Below are 24,687 nucleotides of genomic sequence, written 5' to 3'. Positions count from 1 at the left end.
AGCCCCTTCCCCTATCCCATTCCCCAAATATTGGCAGTCAGGCTTATACCCTTAGGCGAGAGATTAACAGATCCCTTTTAGGAGAACAACTCCAGAAAAAAAAAAGTCCTACAATATATTTGAAGGGTCCACCAGCAAAAAGCTCAGCTGACAACCCTGTTAAGTACTTTACAGTAAAGCCAAGTCAGCAGTTCCTCCAACATAACCCTCCACCCTCTCACCAATACATTACACATATCCATCGTCCACCACACTGTATATATAGACAACATACCATGGCTCGTTTTAATAGCTAAGGATCAGCAGACATTTGAGGAAAGCTTCCAACATGAATAAAAGAGAGATCAAAACAAACAGGAGAAAAGAAATTAGAGGAAGCAGATAATTCAGGAAGTCAGGGGAAGTAACTTCAGAAAAAATTAAATCTTCAGGCAGATGAGATGATATTGTTTCCACAAAACATGAACAAAATGCTATTTTTAAAATGGACTGTTCAGAGAACAAGCACAGGTCTTGGAAATTTAAAATATGATAGTTCAAATTAAATACTCAATACATGGTCTAGAAGTTAAGTGAGAAAAAGCTCTCAGCAAACAGAACAAAAGAATGAACAATGGACGATAGGAGAGAAATGCTACGGAAATGAGAGAAGCAATCCAGGAAGTCTTGACATGTAACTAGTGGGGATTCCAGGAAAGAAAACCAATGGAAGGGATGATACTATTTTGATATATGTATATGTGTGTATGATGTGTATGTATATATTTATGAAAATTTCCCAGAGTAAATGATGTGAATCCATTTGAAATGCCATGAATACCCTGCACAACAGAGAAAAAATAAAAGCCCAAGCCAAAGCACATCATGGTGAAATTTCATAACACTAGAGATAAAGAGAAGATTCTAAAAAGAGAATGGCATCAGCCTTCTCAATAATATCCCTGAAAGCTAAAAGACAAAAGAGCAATTTTGCCTAGCATTTTGTCCCCAGCCAAAAGACAAATCTGACATGCAAGATTTCAAAAAACGTTTATGCCAGCATTTCCTTTTCTGGAAGCTATTAAAGTACATGCTCCAGCAAAACATAAGAAGAGGGAGAAAAAAAGCAACAACAACAGGAATTGGAGAAGATAAGAGATCATGAAAAACAGAAGATCCAACAGAAGAAGTCAAAGAGGGGCATCAAAATCTATCTCACTACAAGGATGTCATTGGTCTCAGTTCTAATGAAGTTCATATAAGATGAGAATGTTTTGTACATTGCAATACTTAATATATTTGATTACTTTATATATTAATATATATATCAGTTATCTGAATTTTAATATTCTGGGGTTATTCAGCTGTTCTTCATATGTTGGTGTTTCCTCTCATGATCAGTTTTCTGAGAATGCACCACATATCAACGTTATGTGGACTACTTCCAAAAAGCCAGAATATTGCAAGTGGAATCTTGTTTTAGATCCATGGATCTTTCATCTTTTTAACAGTTTTGTTAATGTATAATGGACTTAAAGTATACAATTTGACAAGTTTTGACATATGTCTCCATCCATGAAACATCATCACAATCATGATAATGAAAATATTTATCATTCCCAAAAGTTTACTCTTACACCTTTGTAATCTCTCCTTCCCACCTCTCCCCTCTCTCCACCTCTTTCCCATTTCCAGGGACTACCTGTATTGGTATCCTCTTATAAGGACACTTGACACTGGATTTAAGGCCCACCAGGATAATTCAAGACAATGATCTCATCTCAATATCCTTAATTACATTTGCAAAGACGCTTTTTCTAAGTAAAGTAACATTCACAGGTTCCAGAAATCAGGACGTCACCAATCACCAGTGGTGATTTTTGGAGATCACCATTCAACCCACTACCTCATTAATCTGCTTTATGTCACATGAATTAGTTCGAGTTTTCTAGAATTTTATATAAACAATCAAACAATATGGTCTTTTGGGAGGGCGTCTGGCTTATTCCATTCAATATAATTATTCTGCGATTTATCCATGTTGTTTCGTGTATCAATAGTTTATTCTTTTTTATTGCTGAATAGGAATTCATTGTTTGGAATATACCACAATTTGTTCATTCATTCACTGGCTGATAGATACCTGTGGCTGTGTCCCCAGCACCTCATCCCTCCTCAAGTGGAAAAGAAAAAACTCCCCCTTCCTCCACCCCTCCAGGCAAGGAAATGGCTATTCCTGTGAGAGAGTTCACCTGGCCTTCAGAAGAAGCTGAATCAGGCACTCTCTGCCCCTCAATCAGAGTTTGGGACCAGAGCTGTGTCCCAACCACCTTCTGCTACTAACTGGTTGTTAGCAGTGACTGTGGGCAAGTTGAACTGCCTCTCTGGGCTTCTCTGTCCTCATCAGAAAAATGACGGGGTTGGATTAGAGAATCTCTGAGATAATATCTTACCTATGATCTCCAGTTTGGGTTATTTACACAGGAAAAAAAGAAAAAAAAAAACCCTCCTCTGCCATTCCCCTCAGGGCTGAAGTTGGTGGTTTCTGGGATTAATCAGTTGACTCAGATCTCTGCAGTGTCAGCGCTTTTCCTTCCTAACAAAGGGGAGAGGTGAGGATGGTAGGGCGGCTCAGAGACACTCCTGGTAGAAGCAGAGATCTGACTGATTAGGGCCCAGCTGCAGACAGGGACACAGTGACTCCTGCTGCTTGCCTCTCAATCTCAAGGAAATGATTCTCAGGGTCCAAGCTGGGGTCCTCACAGGACCAAGCCCGTGGGGAAGGGGCTAGGGAGGAGGGCCCACCTTGGGATTGGGGAAGGGATGCAAGAGGAGACAGCACTGGCCAGCATTCCACCGTAACCATTCTACCATTCTTACCTCCCCCCTTCCTTGCAGTTTCGGGGAGAATTCCTGTGTGAGGAGTTGCCTGCAGAAGCTGGATGGGCTTTCTTTGGGCCTGCTTGGTACAGTGAGAGCTAGGGTAGGCAGGCCTGGCTGGCTTTCATAAGTAAAAGTGTGGTTGGCTATTATTTGTTTGCTTGTTTTGCCTTGTATGCTACGCCCCTCCCACTCATTCACTAGTTCAGCAGACCTATATGCTGAGTGCAGGGGACACAGAGACGTGAGGCATGTCCCACCCCATTCTTACTGCTGAGTTCATTAGCCCAGAAGAGGAGACAGAGCTAGTAAACAAGATGAGACGTGCCAGAACAGAAAAAAGACAGCCTTCGATGAAGAGGGTTAATGAGTATGTGGGAAGGAGGTCATGGAAAAATCCCAAGTCGAGAAAACAACCAGTCTAAACACAGGGCAAAGTACATTCAGTATAAATTTACTTACTTACAATTATTTCTCGTATTTGGAAGGTCCTTTATTCTATAGATTCAATAAAAAGGGCAAAATAGTTTAGGGAGAAACAATTTAAAAGCTACCCAAAGGTCATCAGTCACAAAAGCTTACATCTCTTGCCTGTTTCTTGCTCACCTTTCTGAACGTGTGTTGGACAGGATGCTTCTCAGGCAGAGGGAAGATCCCAGATGCTGCTCCCTGTTTCCTGTGTCCTGCCCTCCCTTAATTCTGCTCCTGAGTGTCCGCATTCACAGCCATGCCCCTCCCCTTGCTTTGCTACCCTGGGAACCACTGCTCTCTGAGGGGTGGTTGGCCAGCTGGCTGAAGAAGAATAGGATCCCCCTTAGGAGGGCTGTGCCTCTGATAAGTGACAGCAAAGTGTTCCCGTGTGGCAGTCCACACAGCATGGGGCAAATGATACCAGAAGTTCCAAGTAGAAGATTCCACGCAAGACATAAATGTTTTAAACTGATTGATGGTAATTTAAATTTTCTCACAAATGCAGCCTTCCTCTCCCCCCTCCACTTATACTGTCTATAAGAGAAACTTTAAATAAAGACACAGATAGGTTGAAGATAACAAAATGGAAAAAGATCTACCATGCGAACAAAACAATAAGCACTATATAGTTGGTGTGGCCATATTGATATCAGACAAAATGGGCTTTAAGAAAGAGTTATCAGCAGACAGACGGAGACGCTTCACAATGATTAAATACCAATTCCATTAGAAAGTCATAACAGTCATGAGTGTGTATGTACCTAATATACATCTTCAAAATACATGAAGCAGATGTCACCCACACCGACACTAAAATGAGAGACGGGGTGGGGTTGGGGCTGGTTGCTGGTCAAGGCGAAGGGTGTAGTTCCAGAGCAAGAATGTGACCTTCCCAGACCCTGGGGGGCCAGCCAGACACAGGAGGAGAATCCTGGGGAGGGGAGACAGAACCTGGGTGATGGAGAGCAGACAATGGGTGTTACATGGAGTTTCTAGGCTAACACAGGAGCTCAGTAAATATTTGTTAAACTCATGACAAAATGGAAGCCTAAATCATGCTATTCAGATATAAGAGACTGAAGTTCCTCTGGCTGGATGAGGTGGGGAAAGTGTCCACCCAGAAGGCGACTCAGCCTTAGAGCCGCCCTGGCCGGTCACCCCTGCTCCTGAGATTTTTCCCATTGAGGCCCTCCCCCAGGGGGATGCTGGAGTGGGTATCCTTCTCTTGTCTGAATCAGAAGAACAGAGAGCATCTGTATTGGAAATCTCCATGGAGTTGGCTTTGGGCTTTCCCAGACTTTAGCCAGTGAAGTGACTTTGCCTTCATAATCCAAGGAAATGTGCTTCTCTCTGGCTTTTCAGGTGAGGAATGAACCCTCGATTTCTGCCAATTGCCTCCTTTTCCAGAAGAATCTCTCTTTTTCCTCTCCCCCATCCAGAGCAGCATGGCCCAAGAGCTTGGATACTGGGTATCCTGTAAATCTGGGTTTGAATCTCAGGTCTTCTCCTTATTTGCTGGCTATGTGACCTTGTCAAATATTACCCAAGCCTGCTTCTTCCTCTGTGAAATGGGGAAAATAATGCCTGCCTTGCAGGGGCATTTCATGAAAATGTATGTAAAGTGCCAAGCACATAAAAACTTCAAGATAGGGTGTCCAAAAGATGGACCCATTAAAAAGCTCGAGATACCATTTCTTCTCCCACCCCAGGCTCTTAACATAAACACTAGTTTTGTCTCTTTATTAAAAAGAATTTCTTGGGAATTCCATGGTGGTCCAGTGATTAGGACTTGATGCTCTCACTGCCAGGGGCCCAGGTTCAGTCCCTGGTCGGAGGACTAAGATCCTGCAAGCTGGGCAGAGCAGCCGGCCAGGAAAAAAAAAAAAAAGTTAGGTTATAGGCAGCCCCAAGGGTAAGATGTATTATCTAGTGGATACAAATATCAATTTTTTTAATAATTAAAAAAAATATTTGCCTATGCCAGGTCTTAGCTGCGGCATGTGGGATCCTTGCTGCCGCGTTTGGGATCTCTTTTGTTTAGTTGCAGCATGCAGGATCTAGTTCCCTGACCAGGGATCGAACCTGGTCCCCCTGCATTGGGAGCGAGGAGTCCCAACCACTGGACCACCAGGGAAGTCCCACAAATATCAATTTTTAAGAAATATATTATTTTGTAATAGAGCAGAGATAATTCCTCAGGTACTATCAGAGCTTAAATGAAATTTTCTGTAAATCTTCCAATGCCTATTTAGCCTAAGGAAATAACTGGTTGGGTACTCAAAGATGTTATATAAAAGGATGGTCACTGCAGTGTTGTTTGTAAAAGTCAAGCTTAGAATCAAATTATAACTATTGAGGATTATAAGATTAAATAAGTTATAGTAATTTTTTACAATACAAAATTTTTTACAATTTTTTACAAAAGTGTAGCCTTTAAGAAGATTCTGTAGAAATATATTTAATTGCATGGAAAGGTGTTCTTACTGTACTAAGTGAATAAAATAAATTATAAATCAGCATTGTAGTGTGGTTCCATTTTTATTATATGTGTGCATGATATTTGAATGGATATATGTTAAATGTGAAGTGTTCATCTCTGGGTGTGGGAGCATGGATAGCTTTTATTTTTATGCATAACTATCTTCTAATTTTCCCACAATGAACATGTATTATATGTATATGAGATAAGGGAAAATGAACATGCAATCCTTTTTATCCTTATTTTAGACACTTCAACACCCTTTTGCGTTTTCAAATTTGGTTTCTTCAAGGCCATCTCTTAAGAAGATACAGGAACAAAGTTATATCTAGGTGAACGACTTAAAATGGATATCAAAGGCAGTCTTTTTTTAAAAAATATCTTGTTAGATATTGGGTTTTTTTTTTGTTTGTTTGTTTTTTTTTTTGTTTTTTTTTTTTTGCGGTACGCAGGCCTCTCACTGCTGTGGCCTCTCCCGTTGCGGAGCACAGGCTCCGGACGCGCAGGCTCCGCGGCCATGGCTCACGGGCCCAGCCGCTCCGCGGCATGTGGGATCCTCCCGGACCGGGGCACGAACCCATGTTCCCTGCATCAGCCTGCGGACTCTCAACCACTGCGCCACCAGGGAAGCCCTATATATATTTTTTAAACTTATTTATTTATTTATTTTTGGCTGTGTTGGGTCTTTGTTGCTGCACGCGGGCTTTCTCTAGTTGTGCCGAGCAGGGGCTATTCGTTGTGGTGCATGGGCTTCTCATTAAAGTGGTTTCTCTTGTTGCAGAGCACGGTCTCTAGGCATGCAGCCTTCAGTAGTTGTGGCTCGAAGGCTCTAGGGTGCAGGCTCAGCAGTTGTGGCACATGGGCTTAGTTGCTCTGCGGCATGTGGGATCTTCCCGGACCAGGGCTCGAACCTGTGTCCCCTGCATTGGCAGGTGGATTCTTAACCACTGCGCCACCAGGGAAGCCCCTCAAAGGCAGTCTTGAATTTTTTTTTTCACACACAAAAAAGAGGTGTGAATGAAGGGGAAACAGATGTCCCTACTCTTTTAGTATTTTGTTTGGTTGGTTTTTTTTAGAAACCACAGATAGCACTGTGGCCTCCCCTCAGGTGATTGCTTTGTAAAGCCCCGAGTCCTTTTCCTTGTTCCAGTTGTTTAAAACAAGACAACAGGCCCCAAATGGAGTCACTTATGCTAACCACACATCACCAAACCAGGACTTAATAATTAACTTAATTATAGTTTCAGCTCTCCCCGAAATGGAATCTTAAACCAGTCAACCAGGAACTACTTGGTCAGCACTAGTGAGGTAATCTGTTCGTTAGAGCCCTGCCATCCCCTAAAGGAAAGTGTCCTTGCCACAGCCAATCCACTTTTTGCTAGTATAACTTCCTTGCCCCCATTCCCTCCTATAAAAGTTTTTCATTTTGTACAGCTCATTGGAATGCCTTTCTATCTGCTACATGGGATGCTGCCTGCTCCATGAATTGTTGAATAAAGCCAACAAGATCTTCAAAGTTTACTCAGTTGAATATTGTTTTCTAACACTACTCACTGCAGGGTGAGATGCTCACGTCACCAGCACAGAGCACTTATCCCAATGGCTCTAGGACTTAGTTTCCTGGGTATCTCAAAACTGGGAAAAGGGCACAGGATAACAGATACATATCTGTCCCTGGAAAGAAGATATCTATTTCTCCTATAGTAAATTAATAAAATAGCCTTCTGATTTAAAAATGGTTCCTGGGAATTCCCTGGTGGTCTAGTGGTTAGGACTCTGTACTCTCACTGCCGAGGACCCAGGTTCAATCCCTGGTGGGGGAACTAAGAAAAAAAAAAATTCTTGAGAATTTGCCTAGCACGGATATTCCCTGAAAAACTGATTAAATGCCTTTAAACATTTATTGAGCAAATGTCCTAGGTTTGGTAAGAAAAAAATAATAAAATAGGGTCCTTGCCTTAAAGGAGTCTGAAGCCTAGTTGGGGCAGACCGACATATAAGTAAATAACTGTAAAAAAAAATATGAGAAAGGTCATAACCGATTTTTGAACAAAGTGATAATAGCACTTGGACATGATAACTTGAGGTTTTAGGGATGAATGGGAAAAATCGCTACCAAGCCAGAGGAAGTATCAGGAGGAGGAGAAAATTGTGTATCACAGCTTTGAACAGCCAAGTTATTTGGGCAGAAAGATCAGTTTCTCTCCTTGAAAAATTGATGACCAGACTTTGTGTACAGGGTACTTCAAGGTACCACAGTCTGATACACCCAGTGAGCGCTTCCCATCAGGGTACCATAGTGAATGCTTGTCTAGGAAGCACGTTCGAAAATTCAACTGAGGTGTTTGTAGAAAATTATCAGATATCTCCAGGGCTTCAAGAAACACTTAAGATAGAACTCAAGTACGGCTTCAGCCAAGCGCTTAACTTTTCTCAAACACTTAAAAGTGTTACCTTTTGCTAATTGTGTTACTCAACCTGCTGACAATAATTTATGCGGCTCGGATCTTTCCGGGTGTGTGGGGGGGTAGGTGGGGCGAGGAATGGAACCAATAATGGCAGGCAAGATAGAGGCCAAGAGGGAGACGTCAGATTGCGACCTCCAATTTCTTTTTATTTATTTATTTATTTTTGGCTGCGTTGCGTCTTTGCTGCTGCCTGGGCTTTCTCTAGTTGCCACGGTCAGGGGCTACTCTTCCTTGCGGTGTGCGGGCTTCTCATTGCAGTGGCTTCTCTTGTTGCCCAGCCCCGGCTCTAGGCAGGCGGGATTCAGTAGTAGTGGCACAAGGTCTAAGTAGTTGTGGCTACAGGCTCTAGAACGCAGGCTCAGTAGTTGTGGCTCACGGACTTAGTTGCTCGGACCAGGGCTCAAACCCGTGTCCCCTGCGCTGGCAGGCGGATTCTTAACCACTGCGCCACCAGGGAAGTCCCAACCTCCTATTTCTTTTGAGTTTCAATTTTTCTTTATGTGATCACCAACCTGAATGGTTCCAGTACCTACTCTGATCTTAACCTTCCTCTTGCCTTTCTCTCTTTCTCTCTCTCAACCAGTTCTCCCGGATTCCTGGGTCTCCTGGCTTAGCAGCTGACCACTTTCCTTGTAGGTCCGCCCTTCTTTCCTAGCCCCATCCCCAATTTCAGCCCTCGCCCAGGAGCCCTCTCTGCCTCAGCAGCAGCCTCGAGCGAGGCCAGGCCAGGTGGGGAGGCCGCAGGCCCAGGGGGCGGGGCCTGGCAGCGGCCGCGGGTGGAGGGGCGGGCTCGGCTGGGCGAGGCGGCGCAGGCGCACTGTGTCCGCCGTACCGAACCGCAGCTATGGAGCAGGCGCTTCCCGACCCCGAGCGGCGTTTGCAGCCTGCGCCCCTAGAGCCGCTGGGCCACCCTGACGCTGGGCTGGAGTCTGCGGTCGGTGAGGAAGCGGAGGGGGCCCGGGACGAGGGCCCCGGGGACGGCACGGTGAGGAGAAGAGGCGGCAGAGGTCGCCCGGCCTGGGTCGGGGCCTAGCGGGCAAGGCTGGGCTGGTCTAGCCTGGCCGGGGCCGGTGGGCTCGGCCGAGAGGCCCCGCGGTGACTGGGAAGCGGGGTGGAAAGACCGGGCCACAGGTGCAGAGCGGGGGGGGAGGCTCAGTGGGAAATGAGGGTTCTGAGTAGGGGGCGAGCGCCGGGCGCTGCAGGACTACGGGAAGGGTGGAGGGGGCGCGGCGAAGGGAGCGGGGGGCTTTCTGTGGGTGCGGCTCGGCGGGCGTGGAGATGGGGCCCGGGAAGCGCCAGGCTGGCGTAGGTGCGGTTTTCAGGGTCGGGGAGCCTGGGAGTTTGGACCTGAAGAGGAACGCTGATGTTTCTGGCATCTTGTAAGGGGTTGTGCGGAGGAGAAGGCTTAACGGAGGCACCGTGGGCAGTGGCAGCGGTGTTTGAGAAGGAAGAGAATGGGGGACTTGCAGAACAAGTCTGGGTCAGTAAGGGTGGTTGGTTTGGTGTCACCATAAGGAGATGGAGCAAAGTGTTAGAGTCATGAAAAAGTACAAGTGAAAAAGATTAAAAAAAAACCTCCTTGTTTGACTGTAATTTCTTTATTTGGGGTCGGTGCTGTATCTCCCAGTGGAGACGTGACGTGGATATCCCATGTATCTGCTTTGCGAAGCTCCTTTGGTAATTAGTAATTTTCATTTGCTTGAGGAAAGGAGAAAATGCATCATTTTATATTTGTAATTGCTTTCATTCCGAAGTATTTTCATGTATAATGCAGGATGGGTAGACCAGGTTGAACTGAAGCGATTCAGAAACTCAGTGGAATACTTCTCATCAGACCACCCTAATCAGAGTGTGCATTGCTCGTCCATTTTGCTTCTTTTTTTCTGAAACAGGTGTTAGTGCTAATGCAAAACTGCCCATCCTTATGGTCAATGGATAAAGAAAAGTTAAAATTGTTTGCTGACTGAAGCTAGAAAGACTTAACTGGCTAGGAACTTCAACATTGGAGTTGAACGTTTTGCCTACTTGGGGGAAATGTCGAGATATATAGGATAGCATGAAGACTTTTATGGGTGAATTTTAACTTTTTCATTTAATTTCTTCCCAAATTCTAGAATTATTTGTGGAGAAGTCAGTATCTCATACGAAATGTGAGAAAAGTGTGTGTATTCTGTAGTGCATAAACTTGGCTCTTAAATGATTTGCTTTTTTAATGAAGGTTCCCATCTGTGACTTAGTTTTTCTGTTCTCTTAAAAAGAAAGGAAGGGAGGGAGGGAGGGAGGGAGGGAGGAAGGGAGGAAGGAAGGAAGGAAGGAAGGAACTTTTATCGTGAAGTATACCGTTAATGCAGAGAACGGTCTCACAAAATAATTATCAGTTCCTTTGAAGCCTCCATATATTCTCCTGGGTTACATCCACTCCCTCCACCACAGAAGTAATCTATATTCTGAATTTTGTATTATCAATTCTCTAGCTTTTTTAAAACAATCTTATGGTAAGTGTCCCTAAACAATGTGTTGTTTAGTTTTACTTGATTTTGAAATTTACATAAGTGGACTAGTTTTACTATGACTTCCTTTCTTTGCTCTGTAATGTTTTGGGGATTCATTGAAAATGTAGTTTAGTTCATTTATACTCATGGCTCTGTAGTATGCCATTTTATAGATATTCTACAGTTGATTTCTCTTTTCTTCTGTTTACAGACACTGGCGTTGTTACAAGATTCTTGCTATTTCTAAAAGTTATTACTACCATGAACTTCTTCCTGCATATTCTTGGCGCAAATGTCTCATATAAACTTAACAGTGGAATTGCTGGATTATAGGGTGGTAGCATAGGATATAGGGTAGTAGGTAGTGCCAAATTGTTTTTTAGAGTGAGTATACCAATTTGTATTCCCATTGGTAGTGCCTCATGCTCTCTGTCCTTATCAACACTTAATATTTTCAGACTTTAAATTATTTCCCAATCTTGTGGGTATGTGTTAAAGCAATTTTAGATTGTTTCAAAAGGTAAGAGTCATATCTTTTGTTAGCTACATCATGAGTTTAATTTTGATTATGACGAACATTTTGGTAATTTTTTTGTGAAAGCCTTTGGATACTTAATAATTAACTAATATGAAGTTGCAACTATAATATAAAATCCATTTATGTTTATTTAAAAGTGATTATAAATATCTCATAAAAAAAACCCCTATGTGTTCAGTTTAAGATATTTGAAAACCCAGATATGCCATCGTACAGTAAAAGTTGTAGTTACACAGTATTACCTGACTCTTCAGTAAATATGTGTTGCAGGAGACCATTCGTTATTGCCCAGACTTAAGAGTTTCCTCAGACAACTCTGTAATTTAGTAATTTATAGAGATATAAGCCATTTGGACAAATATTTCAGAATCACCAGGAGTTTAAAAACACAAATTCACATGTGTGTACGTTGTGCACTGTGTACGTTGTCCCCTCCTCCTAAAAGATTCCCCAGTCTCCTTCTTAGAAGGTCTGCTGGTCCCTCTTCGTATCCCCTCTTCCACTCCAGTCCATCCCCAGTTGAGAAGTATTGCAGTAACCACAGCCAGGCTGCTACTGTTACTGGTAGATAGGAATGTGGTCTGGGCAGACATGTAAGTTACATTTGTTGTTTGTGCTAGGCACAGTAAGGCTCTACTTTTCATTTAATTTTCAGAATTACCCCCAAAAGACATATAAAGATGAGGAAGCAGAGGCTCAGAGAGAAGTGATTTGGCCAAAGTCACAAGCTAGTCACTGGCATGGCTGGGATTTGAGACCAGGTCTGCCTGGCGTTGATATCAGTGCTTTGTTCATTATGGCATGCAGCTTCATTCCAAAAAAAAAAAAGTTAAAAATAGTCTTGTAAATTGTAAAATACTGTACTTAAAATTTTTTCCTTTAGTTAAGGTTAAGTTGTTATGTTAAGAAAAAGAGGCCTGAACGAAGTGTTGATTTATCAATCAGTTTTTCACCACAAAGATACCTATGCAGATAGTGGGCAGAGATGGCAAAAAGCCTCATCAGCCTTACTTTTGACTGCACATTTTGGTTGGACAGGAAATTGTACCAGTTGCCCTACACCTAGGGGTAGTGGAAACAAGCACTGTTTAAGGGTTGCAAATCTTTTCTGGTTTTAAATGTCACTAATTAAGATTCTTTAAATTCTGTTGTAAACTCTTTTTCTGTATTCTCTTATTTTTCTTTCTGTGAGTCTTCATCCTCTTTCTTTCCATTGTCTAATTAGAAGTCTCCTTTCTTTTCATACTTTTTCCTTATAAGGAAGAGTGTATTTTTTTTTAAGTATTGTCAGTTTTATTTAAAGTAGTTTGGAATATGAAAAATGAGAGATGAATTCAGTCTCCAAGAGAGTAGTAATTAGTCCTGGCAGAAGAGAGAGGAAATAGCAAGGGAATGGACGTAAAAATACTTTTTTAGGCTGGAAGATTCCATTGAGTTGGCAGTTAACAGTATTTGCTCAGAGAAGAACCACTGCCTGAGGGATGCATAATGATTTTTGTAGGGAGAAGGGTCTAGGCCTAGCAGTGCTGGTCGCGGCTAAGACTGCTTGAGCAACCGATGCTTGAAAATGCCTATACACAATTAGCGCCTTCACAGATTGGCAGCACAGAGCTGAGTGGAGGAGGCCAGAACTGTGGGGAAGGTTTGAGGCGTTTGTGGGTGAAGATAAGCGTTTGTGGGTGAAGATAACATGAAAAAGGAAAAGAAAATGTATAGGCATAGTTACAGAATTTATCAGTTTATTAGCAGATAATTAAGTCATTCTCAAGAATGTTTTCCTCATTTTCTACCTCAGCGCTCTCAGATTTTTTTTTGAAGGCAACTCACAGTACAAAATACATTTTTAGTCATAGTCAGTATACATATACTTATATACATAAGCGTTGTTTCAGGAAACAATACTTAACCATTACTTCATGTAGTGCCCTCTTATATTTCTCTCTTTTTTTTCTTTTTTTAATTAATTAATTATTATTATTATTATTTTTGGCTGCATTGGGTCTTCGTTGCTGTGTGTGGGCTTTCTCAAGTTGTGGCAAGTGGGGGCTACTCTTCATTGCAGTGCAGTGGCTTCTCTTATTGCGGAGCATGGGCTCTAGGCACGCAGGCTTCAGTAGTTGTGGCGCATGGGCTCAGTAGTTGTGGTTTGCGTGCTCTAGAATGCAGGCTCAGTATTTGTGGCACATGGGCTTAGTTGCTCCGCGGCATATGGGATCTTCCTGGACCAGGGCTCGAACCCGTGTCTCTTGCATTGGCAGGCGGATTCTCAACCACTGCGCCACCAGGGAAGTCCCTTCCGTTTGGGTTTGCCTGATGTTTTCTCATGATTAAATTCAGGTTATGCTTCTTTGGCAGAAATTGCCACTAAAGTGATGCTGTGTTCTTCTAATTGCTTCTTACCAGTTTGCACACGATTAGATTTGGTCACTTTTTCTGCCAGTCTTCTCCAATATAAAGTTACTCTTTTTCCCTTTGTAATTAATTTTTTGTGGACATAATTTATTTTCTTCCAGTTTTATTGAGATATAATTGGCATACAGCACTATATATGTTTAAGGCATACAGCATAATGATTTGATTTGCAGTATTCATGAAATGAACATCGATCAGCTCATATAGATAGAAAATTTAATAAATAGAAAAGAATTTTTTTTTTCTTGTGATGAGAACTCATAGGATTTACTCTCTTAATGACTCTCATAGGGGCTTCTCTGGTGGTGCAGTGGTTAAGGATCTGCCTGCCAATGCAAGGGACCCGGGTTTGAGCCCTGGTCTGGGAAGATCCCACATGCCGCAGAGCAACTAAGCCCGTGAGCCACAACTACTGAGCCCACCTGCCGCAACTACTGAAGCCCATGCACTCTAGGGACCTGCATGCCGCAACTACTGAGCCTGCGTGCTGCAATTACGGAAGCCCGTGTGCTTAGAGGCTGTGCTCCGCAACAAGAGAAGCCGCTGCTTGCAGCAACTAGAGAAAGCCCACGTGCAGCAAGGAAGACCCAACGCAACCAAAAAAAGAAAACAACCCTCATAAATAACATACAGCAGTGTTAATTATATTTATCATGTTGTATATTCCATCTGTAGTACTTATTTATCTTATAACTGGAAGTTTGTACCTTTTGACTGCTTTCATCCAGTTCTTTTTCCCCCCATACCTCGCCTCTGGTACCACAAATCTGATCTCTTTTTGTGGGGACATACTTTGAAACTATGAAAATATCTTGTTCCTCATCAAAATTTCTGTTTATTTGTCTGTTTCATTATGGACTCATGGATTTTATTTTATTTTTTAAACTTTATTAAGGTATAGTTTATATACCGTAAAATTCAGTCATTATAAGTATATAAATTCAGTAATTTTTAGTAAATTTGCAGAGTTGCACAACCATCACTGCAACCTAGTTTTAGAACATTTCTGTCATTCCCCCAAATTCCTTCATTCCCCTTTGTAGTTAATCCCCCTTCCCACCCTTAGCCCTAGGCAACCACTGTCTGCTTTCTTTATCAGTTTGTCTTTTGGGTATTTCATATAAATGGAATCATACACTCTGTTGTCTTTTGAGTCTGCCTTCTTATAATGTTTTTGAGGTTCATCCATATTATCGCATGTATTAGTCATTTCTTTTTGTTACTGAATAATAGTCGATTGTATAGATACATCACATTTTGTGTATTCACCATTTGATGGAAGTGGGGTTATTTTCAGTTTTTAGCTATTATGAATATTACTGCTATGATGAATATTTATTCCTGTGCAAGTCTTTGTGGGGATATATGTTTACAGTTCTCTTGAGTTAGACTTGTAGGAGCGTAATTGCTGGGTTATATGGTAAGTTTATGTTTACTTTTTAAGAAACTGCCACTGTTTTCCAAAGTGGCTGTACCATTTAACATTACCACCAGCAATTATGAGGCTCACATTTCTCCACATCCTTGCCAGCACTTGGCGTTGTCTATCTTTCTGATTATGGCCATTCTAGTGGGTGTGAAGTGGTTTTAATTTGCATTTTTCTGATGACTCCTGGTGTTGAGCATCTTCTCATGTGCTTATTGCCATTTGTATATCTTCTCTGGTGAAATTCTATTCAGATCTTTTGCTTATTTTAAAATTGGGTGGTTTTCCTTTTTACTGAGTTGTATATACGTGTTGTTCAGGTATTCTGGATACAAGTTTTTTCTTTTTTTAATCAGTTAATGAGATTCTTTTCCCCCCTAGGCTGTGGCTTTTTTCTTTTTCTTAATGGTGTCTTTACAAGAGCAAAAATTTTTAATTTTGACAAAGTCCAGTATATCAATTTTTTTTCTTTTATAGGTTGTTGTTTTGGTATTGTATCTGAGAACTCTTTGCTTATCCCAAGATCACGATGATTTTCTCCTTTGTTTTCTTCTAGAAATTTCAGTTTTAGCTTTTTTTTGGCCATGCCGAGCAGCTTGCAGGATCTTAGTTCCCCGACCAGGGATTGAACCTGGGCCCTCGACAGCGAAAGTGCAGAGTGCTAACCACTGGACCACCAGGGAATTGCCCAGTTTTAGCTTTTATATCTGAGTATGTAAGCCATTTTGAGTTAATTTCTGTGTACTGTGTGAGTAAAGGGTTTACTTTTTTTTTTTTTTTTTTTGCCTGTGGCTATTCAGTTGTCCCTGCACTGTATGTTGAAAAGACTCTCCATTCGCTGTTGACTTGCCTTGGTGTGTTTATTAAAATCAGTTGATCTTAAATGTAAGGGTTTATTTCTGGATTCTCAGTTCTGTTGCATTGACCCATTGATCTCTATGTCTGTCCTGCCAATACCTCACTGTCTTGATTAGTTTAGCTTTTTAATAAATTTTGAATAGTGTAGGTCCTGCAACTTGTTATTTTTCAAAATTGTTTTGGCTATTCTAGGTCCTTTGTATTTCCTTATAAGTTTTAGGAACAGAGTATCAGCTTCTACAAAAAAAACCCCTGCTGGGGTAAAGTATTTTTAAAGGAACAATATGTTAGTATGTTTTATAATATTTCAAGCATGTCCTGTATGCGTGATGCTTCTTTGTCATTTGGACTTTATTATTGTGAAATCTAGGACAAATCTGGTCTTTATTCTTTTATAGTGGTCTTGTTTTTTATTTTTCTGCCTTAATCTTCTTAGGATTTTTTTTTTAACATCTTTATTGGAGTATAATTGCTTTACAGTGTTGTGTTAGTTTCTGCTGTATAACAGAGTAAATCAGCTATACGTATACATATATCCCCATATCCCCTCCCTCTTGCGTCTCCCTCCCACCCTCCCTATCCTTCCCCTCTAGGTGGTCACAAAGCACCAAGCTGATCTCCCTGTGCTATGCAGCTGCTTCCCACTAGCTAGCTATTTTACATTTGGTAGTGTATATATGTCCGTGCCACTCTCTCACTTCGTCCCAGCTTACCCTTCCCCCTCCCCATGTCCTCAAGTCCATTCTCTATGTCTGAGTCTTTATTCCTGTCCTGCCCCTAGGTTCGTCAGAACAATTTTTTTTTTTTTTTAGATTCCATATATACATGTTAGCATATGGAATTTGTTTTTCTCTTTCTGACTTATTTCACTCTGTATGACAGACTCTAGGTTCATCCACCTCACTACAAATAACTCAGTTTCGTTTCTTTTTATGGCCGAGTAATATTCCATTGTATATGTGTGCCACATCTTCTTTATCCATTCATCTGTCGATGGACACTTAGGTTGCTTCCATGTCCTGGCTATTGTAAATAAAGCTGCAGTGAACATTCTGGTACATGACTCTTACTTAATTATGGTTTTCTCAGGGTATATGCCCAGTACTAGGATTGCTGGGTCGTGTGGTAGTTCTATTTTTAGTTTTTTTTGTTGTTTTTTTTTTGTTTGTTTTTTGCGGTACGCGGGCCTCTCACTGCTGTGGTGGCCTCTCCCGTTGTGGAGCACAGGCTCCAGACGCGCAGGCTCAGTGGCCATGGCTCACGGGCCCAGCCGCTCCGCGGCATGTGGGATCTTCCCAGACCAGGGCACGAACCCGTGTCCCCTGCATCGGCAGGCAGACTCTCAACCACTGCGCCACCAGGGAAGCCCATATTTTTAGTTTTTTAAAGAAGCTTCATACTGTTCTCCATAGTGGCTGTATCAATTTACATTCCCACCAACAGTGCTAGAGGGTTCCCTTTTCTCCACACCCTCTCCAGCATTTATTGCTTGTAGATTTTTTGATGATAGCCATTCTGACCGGTGTGAGGTGATACCTCATTGTAGTTTTGATTTTGCATTTCTCCAATGGTTAGTGATGTTGAGCATCCTTTCATGTGTTTGTTGGCAACCTGTATATCTTCTTTGGAGAAATATCTGTTTAGGTCTTCTGCCCATTTTTGGATTGGATTGTTTTTTTTTTTGATATTGAGCTGCATGAGCTGCTTGTAAATTTTGGAGATTAATCCTTTGTCAGTTGCTTTGTTTGCAAATATTTTCTCCCATTCTGCGGGTTGTCTTTTTGTCTTGTTTATGGTTTCCTTTGCTGTGCAAAAGCTTTTAAGTTTCATTAGGTCCCATTTGTTTATTTTTGTTTTTATTTCCATTTCTCTAGGAGGTGGGTCAAAAAGTATCTTGCTGTGATTTATGTCAGAGTGTTCGGCCTATGTTTTCCTCTAAGAGTTTTATAGTGTCTGGCCTTATATTTAGGTCTTTAATCCATTTGAAGTTTATTTTTGTGTATGCTATTAGGGAGTGTTCTAATTTCCTTCTTTTACATGTAGCTGTCCAGTTTTCCCAGCACCACTTACTGAAGAGGCTGTCTTTTCTCCATTGTATATTCTTGCCTCCTTTATGAAAAATAAAGTGACCATATGTGCGTGGGTTTATCTCTGGGCTTTCTATCTTGTTCCATTGATCTACATTTCTGTTTTTCTGCCAGTACCATACTGTCTTGATTACTGTAGCTTTGCAGTATAGTCTGAAGTCTGGGAGCCTGATTCCTCCAGCTCTGTTTTTCTTTCTCAAGATTGCTTTGGCTATTCGGGGTCTTTTGTGTTTCCATACAAATTGTGAAATTTTTTGATTCTAGTTCTGTGAAAAATGCCATTGGTAGTTTGATAGGGATTGCATTGAATCTGTAGATTGCTTTGGGTAGTATAGTCATTTTCACAATATTGATTCTTCCAATCCAAGAACATGGTATATCTCTCCATCTGTTTGTATCATCTTTAATTTCTTTCATCAGTGTCTTATCATTTTCTGCATACAGGTCTTTTGTCTCCTTAGGTAGTTTTATTCCTAGGTATTTTACTCTTTTTGTTGCAGTGATAAATGGGAGTGTTTCCTTAATTTCTCTTTCAGATTTTTCATCATTAGTGTATAGGAATGCAAGAGATTTCTGTGCATTAATTTTGTATCCTGCAACTTTACCAAATTCATTGATTAGCTCTAGTAGTTTTCTGGTAGCATCTTTAGGATTCTCTATGTATGGTATCCTGTCATCTGCAAACAGTGACAGTTATACTTCTTCTTTTCCGATTTGGATTCCTTTTATTTCTTTTTCTTCTCTGATTGCTGTGGCTAAAACTTCCAAAACTATGTTGAATAATAGTGGTGAGAGTGGGCAACCTTGTCTTTTTCCTGATCTTAGAGGAAATGCTTTCAGTTTTTCACCATTGAGAACGATGTTTGCTGTGGGTTTGTCATATATGGCCTTTATTATGTTGAGGGAGGTTCCCTCTCTGCGTACTTTCTGGAGGGTTTTTATCATAAGTGGGTATTGAATTTTGTTGACAGCTTTTTCTGCATCTATTGGAATGATCTAGGATTTTTTTCTGTATGCTGAAGATATTTAATTTTCTAAATCATACGTGGACCACATGCCTTTCAGTTTGGAGCTATAGAAAAAATTTTTTCAATCCAGAAAGGATTTTTGTTGGTTTCCTTTTTAGTTATACAGATTATTATCTGTTCTGTTTCTTCTGATTTCTTCTTCAAGAACTTCTATTATTTAAGCATTGGTTCTTAGTTTTCCTTTTTTTAAAATCATCTTTCATCATTTTCACTTTTTGTGGGTCTTTTTTTCATTACCATTTTGGGAGAGCTTACCATCTTACTGTTTTGATTTTTTTGCAGTGTCAGTTTTACAGCCTAGAATTCTATTTTATTTTTTGCTATTTATTTTTCTTTCTTTGCATTCTTATTCTTCTGAGTTAGCTCCATGCTCATCTCCATCTGCCTGTTTTTTGTTTTTTGGACTGTTTTAATTTTATCTTTTCCCCATAATTTGTAGTATAACAGTGAATGTGATAGATTTTCTTTCTTGTGTGATTTAAATAAGATTAACTAAATGAATGCTATAAATACACCAACTCTTTTCATCTACAGTCCTGAAAGTTGTTATATTAAGGTTGTCATTTGTCTTCATTTTGTCTTTAATCCTAAAGGACGCCACAGATGAACATTAGCTACTAGATTGTGAGAATTCCTCAGGCAAGCAGTGAACCACTGAACTCAGGCACCTTTTCTCAGTTACCTTCCCATTCCTAAGGACTGTCATTGTATTGATAGATACTCAGTAAATATTCAGTTATTGAATTAATAATTTCTTATTGTCCCTTTTATCACTGTTATCTGTTTTATGCTTGCTTGTACTGTTTCACTGTTTGCAACATTTTTAAAACTTAAAGTAGATTATATTCATTTTTACTCACTGAATTGAAAATAAAGAATTTCATCAGCCTTTTAAATATGCCCATCTTCTATATTTATTTGGTCTTAAGTTAGGTAGAAAGTAGTGATTCACATATCAAGCATTTACATTTGGGATGTTATTCCTTTGAATGTAAGTGTAGGATGTGAGTGTAGCATCACTCTTTAGTGATGTTCTTTAATGAGAAGTCCACTTTTAATACATCTAAAATGTCATGTCTCACTAGCACACATTATAAATCAACTATACTTCAATTAAAAAAAATAATATATTATGTCTCTCTTTAAAACACACTCCCGGTCCCATCTTCCAGTTACCAAGTTTATCCATTTCTCAATATTTTGAATGTGTCCTTTTAACAATTATGGTATTAGTTGTGTTATTCTTGGCATTGTTTGTACTTTAGTATGACAGGATAAGCAATTTTATATCATCTCCCAAACCGTGCTGGTATTTTTGTATGCCAGTCTTTAGTTTTTATGATAGTTGATTTTATTCTTTTATTTTTTCCTTCTGTGTAATTGGATGGCATAATGGGGTAAATTTATGACTCACATGCATTATATTTTTGGCTGGGAAATAATTTGCTTTATCAGTTATGTGCTTCCAGAATTCAGAGAATTTTTCACTGGAGTACGTGATGGTAAATCAGTGCTTGGCTGTGGGCCCAAATTTTTTATATGTATAATCTCAACCAGTGAGGGCTTCATAACCCTGACGTTGAGTGGTTTGTGCTTATGTAATTTTTTGAGCTTTCTTTTAATTGAATGATTTTCTCCTGTCTTATTTTCTCTTTTAGTACATAAACATAAAACTTATATTTTATAAAAGTGTCTTGTTTGACAGCAGAGTGGTTTTTGTTTTCGTTTTTGTTCTGTTTTGGGTTGGCTCTTCTCTGTCCTAATTTTAGCATTTTTACCTCCTCCATTTTTCTTTAACATTTTTGGCAGTACGTCCTAAGTGTGTCATCTTTATTCATCACTGATTTAATTTTGTGTACTGTCACATAGCTTATTTTCTCTTCATAGTACACAGGTTTAATTTTCTGTATAGAGTATCATCATGGGTTTTACTGCATGCATCTTTTTCTTTAAACTTTTGGTGTATCCATCTTTTTACTTATATCTCTTCTTCACAGACTAACCCCAGTTATAATATAGTACAGAGTTTTTAATGAAAACCAACTGAACTTTAAAAGTGAGCAAGGGAGAAAAAAACCAAAGCATAGCAGTTATCGCATGGTCTCACTGTGTCTTTCTTGTTTAATTTGGAGTTACTTTGGATATATTCAAGACCCTTCTTCAGTGGCACACTTCCTACTACAGAAAGAGCCTGTGAACCACCTGTGATGTCTTTGTCATTTTCTTTGGTGCTTTGATACAGACCTTGGGATGATCTAGCAGAAAAGAAAGAAGTCTCCTGTTCTTAAAACCTGCTGTCTCAGATAAACAAGGTCCTACTGTATATAGCACAGGGAACTATATTCATTATTCTCTAATAAACCATAGTGGAAAAGAGTATGAAAAAGAATATATATATAACTGAATCACTTTGCTGTACACCAGAAACTAAAACAAGTTTGTGAATCAACTATACTTCAATAAAAAAATGAATAAATAAATAAAAGCAATATTTAAAAAAAAAATAGGAAAACCTGCTTTCTCACAGTGGAGCCTGTTAATCACTGCCAAGAAGTTTAGGCAGGGACTTCCCTGGTGGTGCAGTGGTTAAGAATCCACCTGCCAATGCAGGGGACACGGGTTCGAGCCCCGGTCCAGGAAGCTCCCACATGCCATGGAGCAACTAAGCCTGTGTGCCCCAACTACTGAGCCTGCGCTCTAGAGTCTGTGAGCCACAACTACTGAGCCTGTATGCTACAACTGCTGAAGCCCGCGCACCTAGAGCCCATGCTCCGCAACAAAGAGAAGCCACCTCAGTGAGAAGCCCGGGCACTGCAACGAAGAGTAGCACCTGCTCGCTGCAACTAGAGAAAGCCCGCACGCAGCAATGAAGACCCAATACAGCCAAAAATAAATTAAAAAAAAAAAAAAGTTTAGGCAAATTTATGGTTAAATATGTGACGACTCCTGCTTTTTTTTTTAACCTGCCTGCTAAAAATCTCACATTTTGCCATATATGTAGTATTTTATATTTGAGATAGAGATTTGACTTTGGTAAAATAAAAAGATTAGATATCAGGGACTTCCCTGGTGGTCCAGTGGTAAAGAGTCTGCCTTCCAGTACAGGGGACGCAGGGCAACTAAGCCTGTGCGCCGCAACTGCTGAGCTTGCGCGCCTCAACTTAACCTGCATGCTGCAAACTACAGAGCCCACGTGCTGTGGAGCCCACGCGACAACGAGAGAGCAAAACTAGAGAGAAGCCTGTGCATCGCAAGGAAGAGCCCATGCACCTCAAGGAAGGGCCCGCACGCCACAATGAGCACCTCAACAAAAGATCCCACATCGCGCAATGAAGACCCGACGCAGCCAAATAAATAAATAAATATTAAAAAAGGATTAGATATCAGTATTGAGCATCATTTGTCTTTGTATATAGTGTTTTTAGATTTTTTTTATGTGTATTTCTATATAGGTTTATTCTTGGTTACTGTGTGAAATGTCTACATTTTATCTTAATTTTTTTTCTTATAATCTTGCCTACATTTGAATAATTAATATGGCACTTGTTAAAATAGCTTCTGGTAAAGTTTAATGTGCTACAGTATGCTCATAAAAAGAGGCATGGCATTTGCTGATATCATTTAGCAACTTAAGAGATATAAAAAAGTAGCCCGAAATATGTACTAACAATGGATTTTATTAAAATAGCTAGGGTGTTTTCAATATAATTTTAAAGGTTTTTTGTTGTTGTTCTTCCATTGTTTTTATTCAGATGATGGAAAATAATTTTTGGTTGAAGAAGATAGAAATTAGTGTTTCAGAAGCAGAAAAGCGAACTGGGAGGAATGCCATGAACATGCAAGAAACATATACTGCTTACCTCATTGAAACAAGGTGAGTGATGAGAATTAGGCCTAGGTTTAGATAGAAAAAGCTTTGGTAGCTATTGATGCAAATTCTGTTGTATAATGGAATTGTTTACAGGTCATTGTCTTTTTAGGGATTTTTGCTGTTTTACTTTTTAACAGGTTAACAGGTGTGTCTTTTACTCTGGTACTCTTAATAGCTAAGTTCTAATGTACTTGTTTTGGAGGGAGAGGGAAGGGTATTGGAATACTTTTGGGATCTGGAATGTTACTTGACACATGCTTTAGTGGAGTTCTTGTTGTTAGATACAGCCCTTTTGTGATTTGGGGAAAAGATACCAGGTTCTCAGAGGTGTATGAAGTATTAAGCGGACTTAAGTAAGTGGAGATGGGTAACAAAGAAGTCTAGGAGGAGAGAATACAGTCTAAGTCAGTTTAGGAGAGTTGGGAGTTACAGAGAAATTAAAACCCCCCCTTTGCCCCTGCCAGCTGTGCAGCATGCAGGACCTTAGTTCCCTGACCAGGGATGGAACCCATGACCCCTGCAGTGGAAGCATGGAGTCCTAACCACTGGACTCCCAAGGAATTCCCCATTTTTAATCTTTTTTTTTTTTTTTTTTGGCGAGAAATTAAAGTCAGTTAAAAATTGATTGAGACTGGAGCTTTAGACCTTGGGGTAAAATTGAAAAGATAAAATAAATCATGGTGTAATCAAAAAAAAAAAAGAAGATAAAGTAGCTCATGGTATAATCACAACTCACCAGAAAAGTCTTACCTCATAAGGAAGAAGTTAAAGGAATTAGATTGTTTTGTCTAGAGCAAAGCAAGGGAAGACTCAATTTATTTTGCCAATTATAAACAGTTTATGTAAAGACTATACTGACAAGTTCTTTTCTCTCTGTGGACTGAGCAGAAATACTTTCAATTAAAGCAAGTAGAGGGGGTTCTTGCCTGGTGGTGCAGTGGTTAAGAATCCACCTGCCGGTGCAGGAGACATGGGTTCGAGCCCTGGGAAGATCCCACACGCCGTGGAGCGGCTGGACCCATGTGCCATAACTACTGAGCCTGTGCTCTAGAGCCTGCGAGCCACAACTACTGAGCCTGTGTGCCACAACTCCCGAAGCCCGCATGCCTGGAGCTCTTGCTCCACAACAAAGAGAAGCCACCACAATGAGAAGCCTGCGCACCGCGATGAAGAGTAGCCCCCGCTCGCCTCAACTAAAGAAAGCCTGTGTGTAGCAATGAAGACCCAACACAGCCAAAAATAAATAAATAAATAAATCTATTTAAATAAATAAATAAAACAAGTAGAGGGACTTCCCTGGCAGTCCAGTGGTTAAGACTCCCTGCTTCTGGTGCAGGGGGTGTGGGTTTGAACCCTGGTCAGGGAACTAAGATCCTGCATGCTGTGTGGCACAGCAGAAAAAAATAAATAAATTAATTAAATAAATAAAACAAGTAGATATGGGAGAACTTTCTGATAACTTCTAAAATAAAACAATAGAACTACCAGACCTAGTTGATAAAGTGTTACAACCATGTTTTAATATGAATACATTAAAAGTTTTTTTAGTCATTTTCATTGGCTTTACCACACTGTCACCAAACTAGCCTTAGGGCTGAACCCTGTGCCATTTTCAGGGTTTTCTCCAGGTCTGTGGTTCTACCCAAAATGAAAGTTAAAATCATGGTGAAGGTTATTTAGTTTACAAATAATTCTGAT

The 24,687-nt window shown here is 40.4% G+C and overlaps 1 protein-coding gene and 1 non-coding gene across 2 annotated transcripts in view; both read left to right on the top strand.

Moving 5' to 3' along the window:
* Window positions 1–7,559: 7,559 nt before the first annotated feature.
* Window positions 7,560–7,632, top strand: TRNAE-CUC (transfer RNA glutamic acid (anticodon CUC)). The gene has a single exon. It is a non-coding gene; the product is annotated as a tRNA-Glu (tRNA).
* A 1,476-nt stretch (window positions 7,633–9,108) lies between these two features.
* Window positions 9,109–24,687, top strand: part of SNX4 (sorting nexin 4) — a 62,706-nt gene continuing 47,127 nt past the window's right edge. The window contains exons 1-2 of the mRNA XM_060010820.1: window positions 9,109–9,262; window positions 22,871–22,992. Coding sequence (XP_059866803.1) covers window positions 9,122–9,262; window positions 22,871–22,992 — 263 coding nt within the window. The 5' untranslated portion in view covers window positions 9,109–9,121. The remainder of the gene's footprint in view (window positions 9,263–22,870; window positions 22,993–24,687) is intronic.

The sequence above is a fragment of the Delphinus delphis genome, chromosome 4 (assembly GCF_949987515.2).
Source record: "Delphinus delphis chromosome 4, mDelDel1.2, whole genome shotgun sequence".
In the NCBI taxonomy this organism is placed as follows: Eukaryota; Metazoa; Chordata; class Mammalia; order Artiodactyla; family Delphinidae; genus Delphinus; species Delphinus delphis.
The sequence above is the reverse complement of the archived record's forward strand: the minus strand, read 5'-3'. Positions and strand labels throughout refer to the sequence as shown.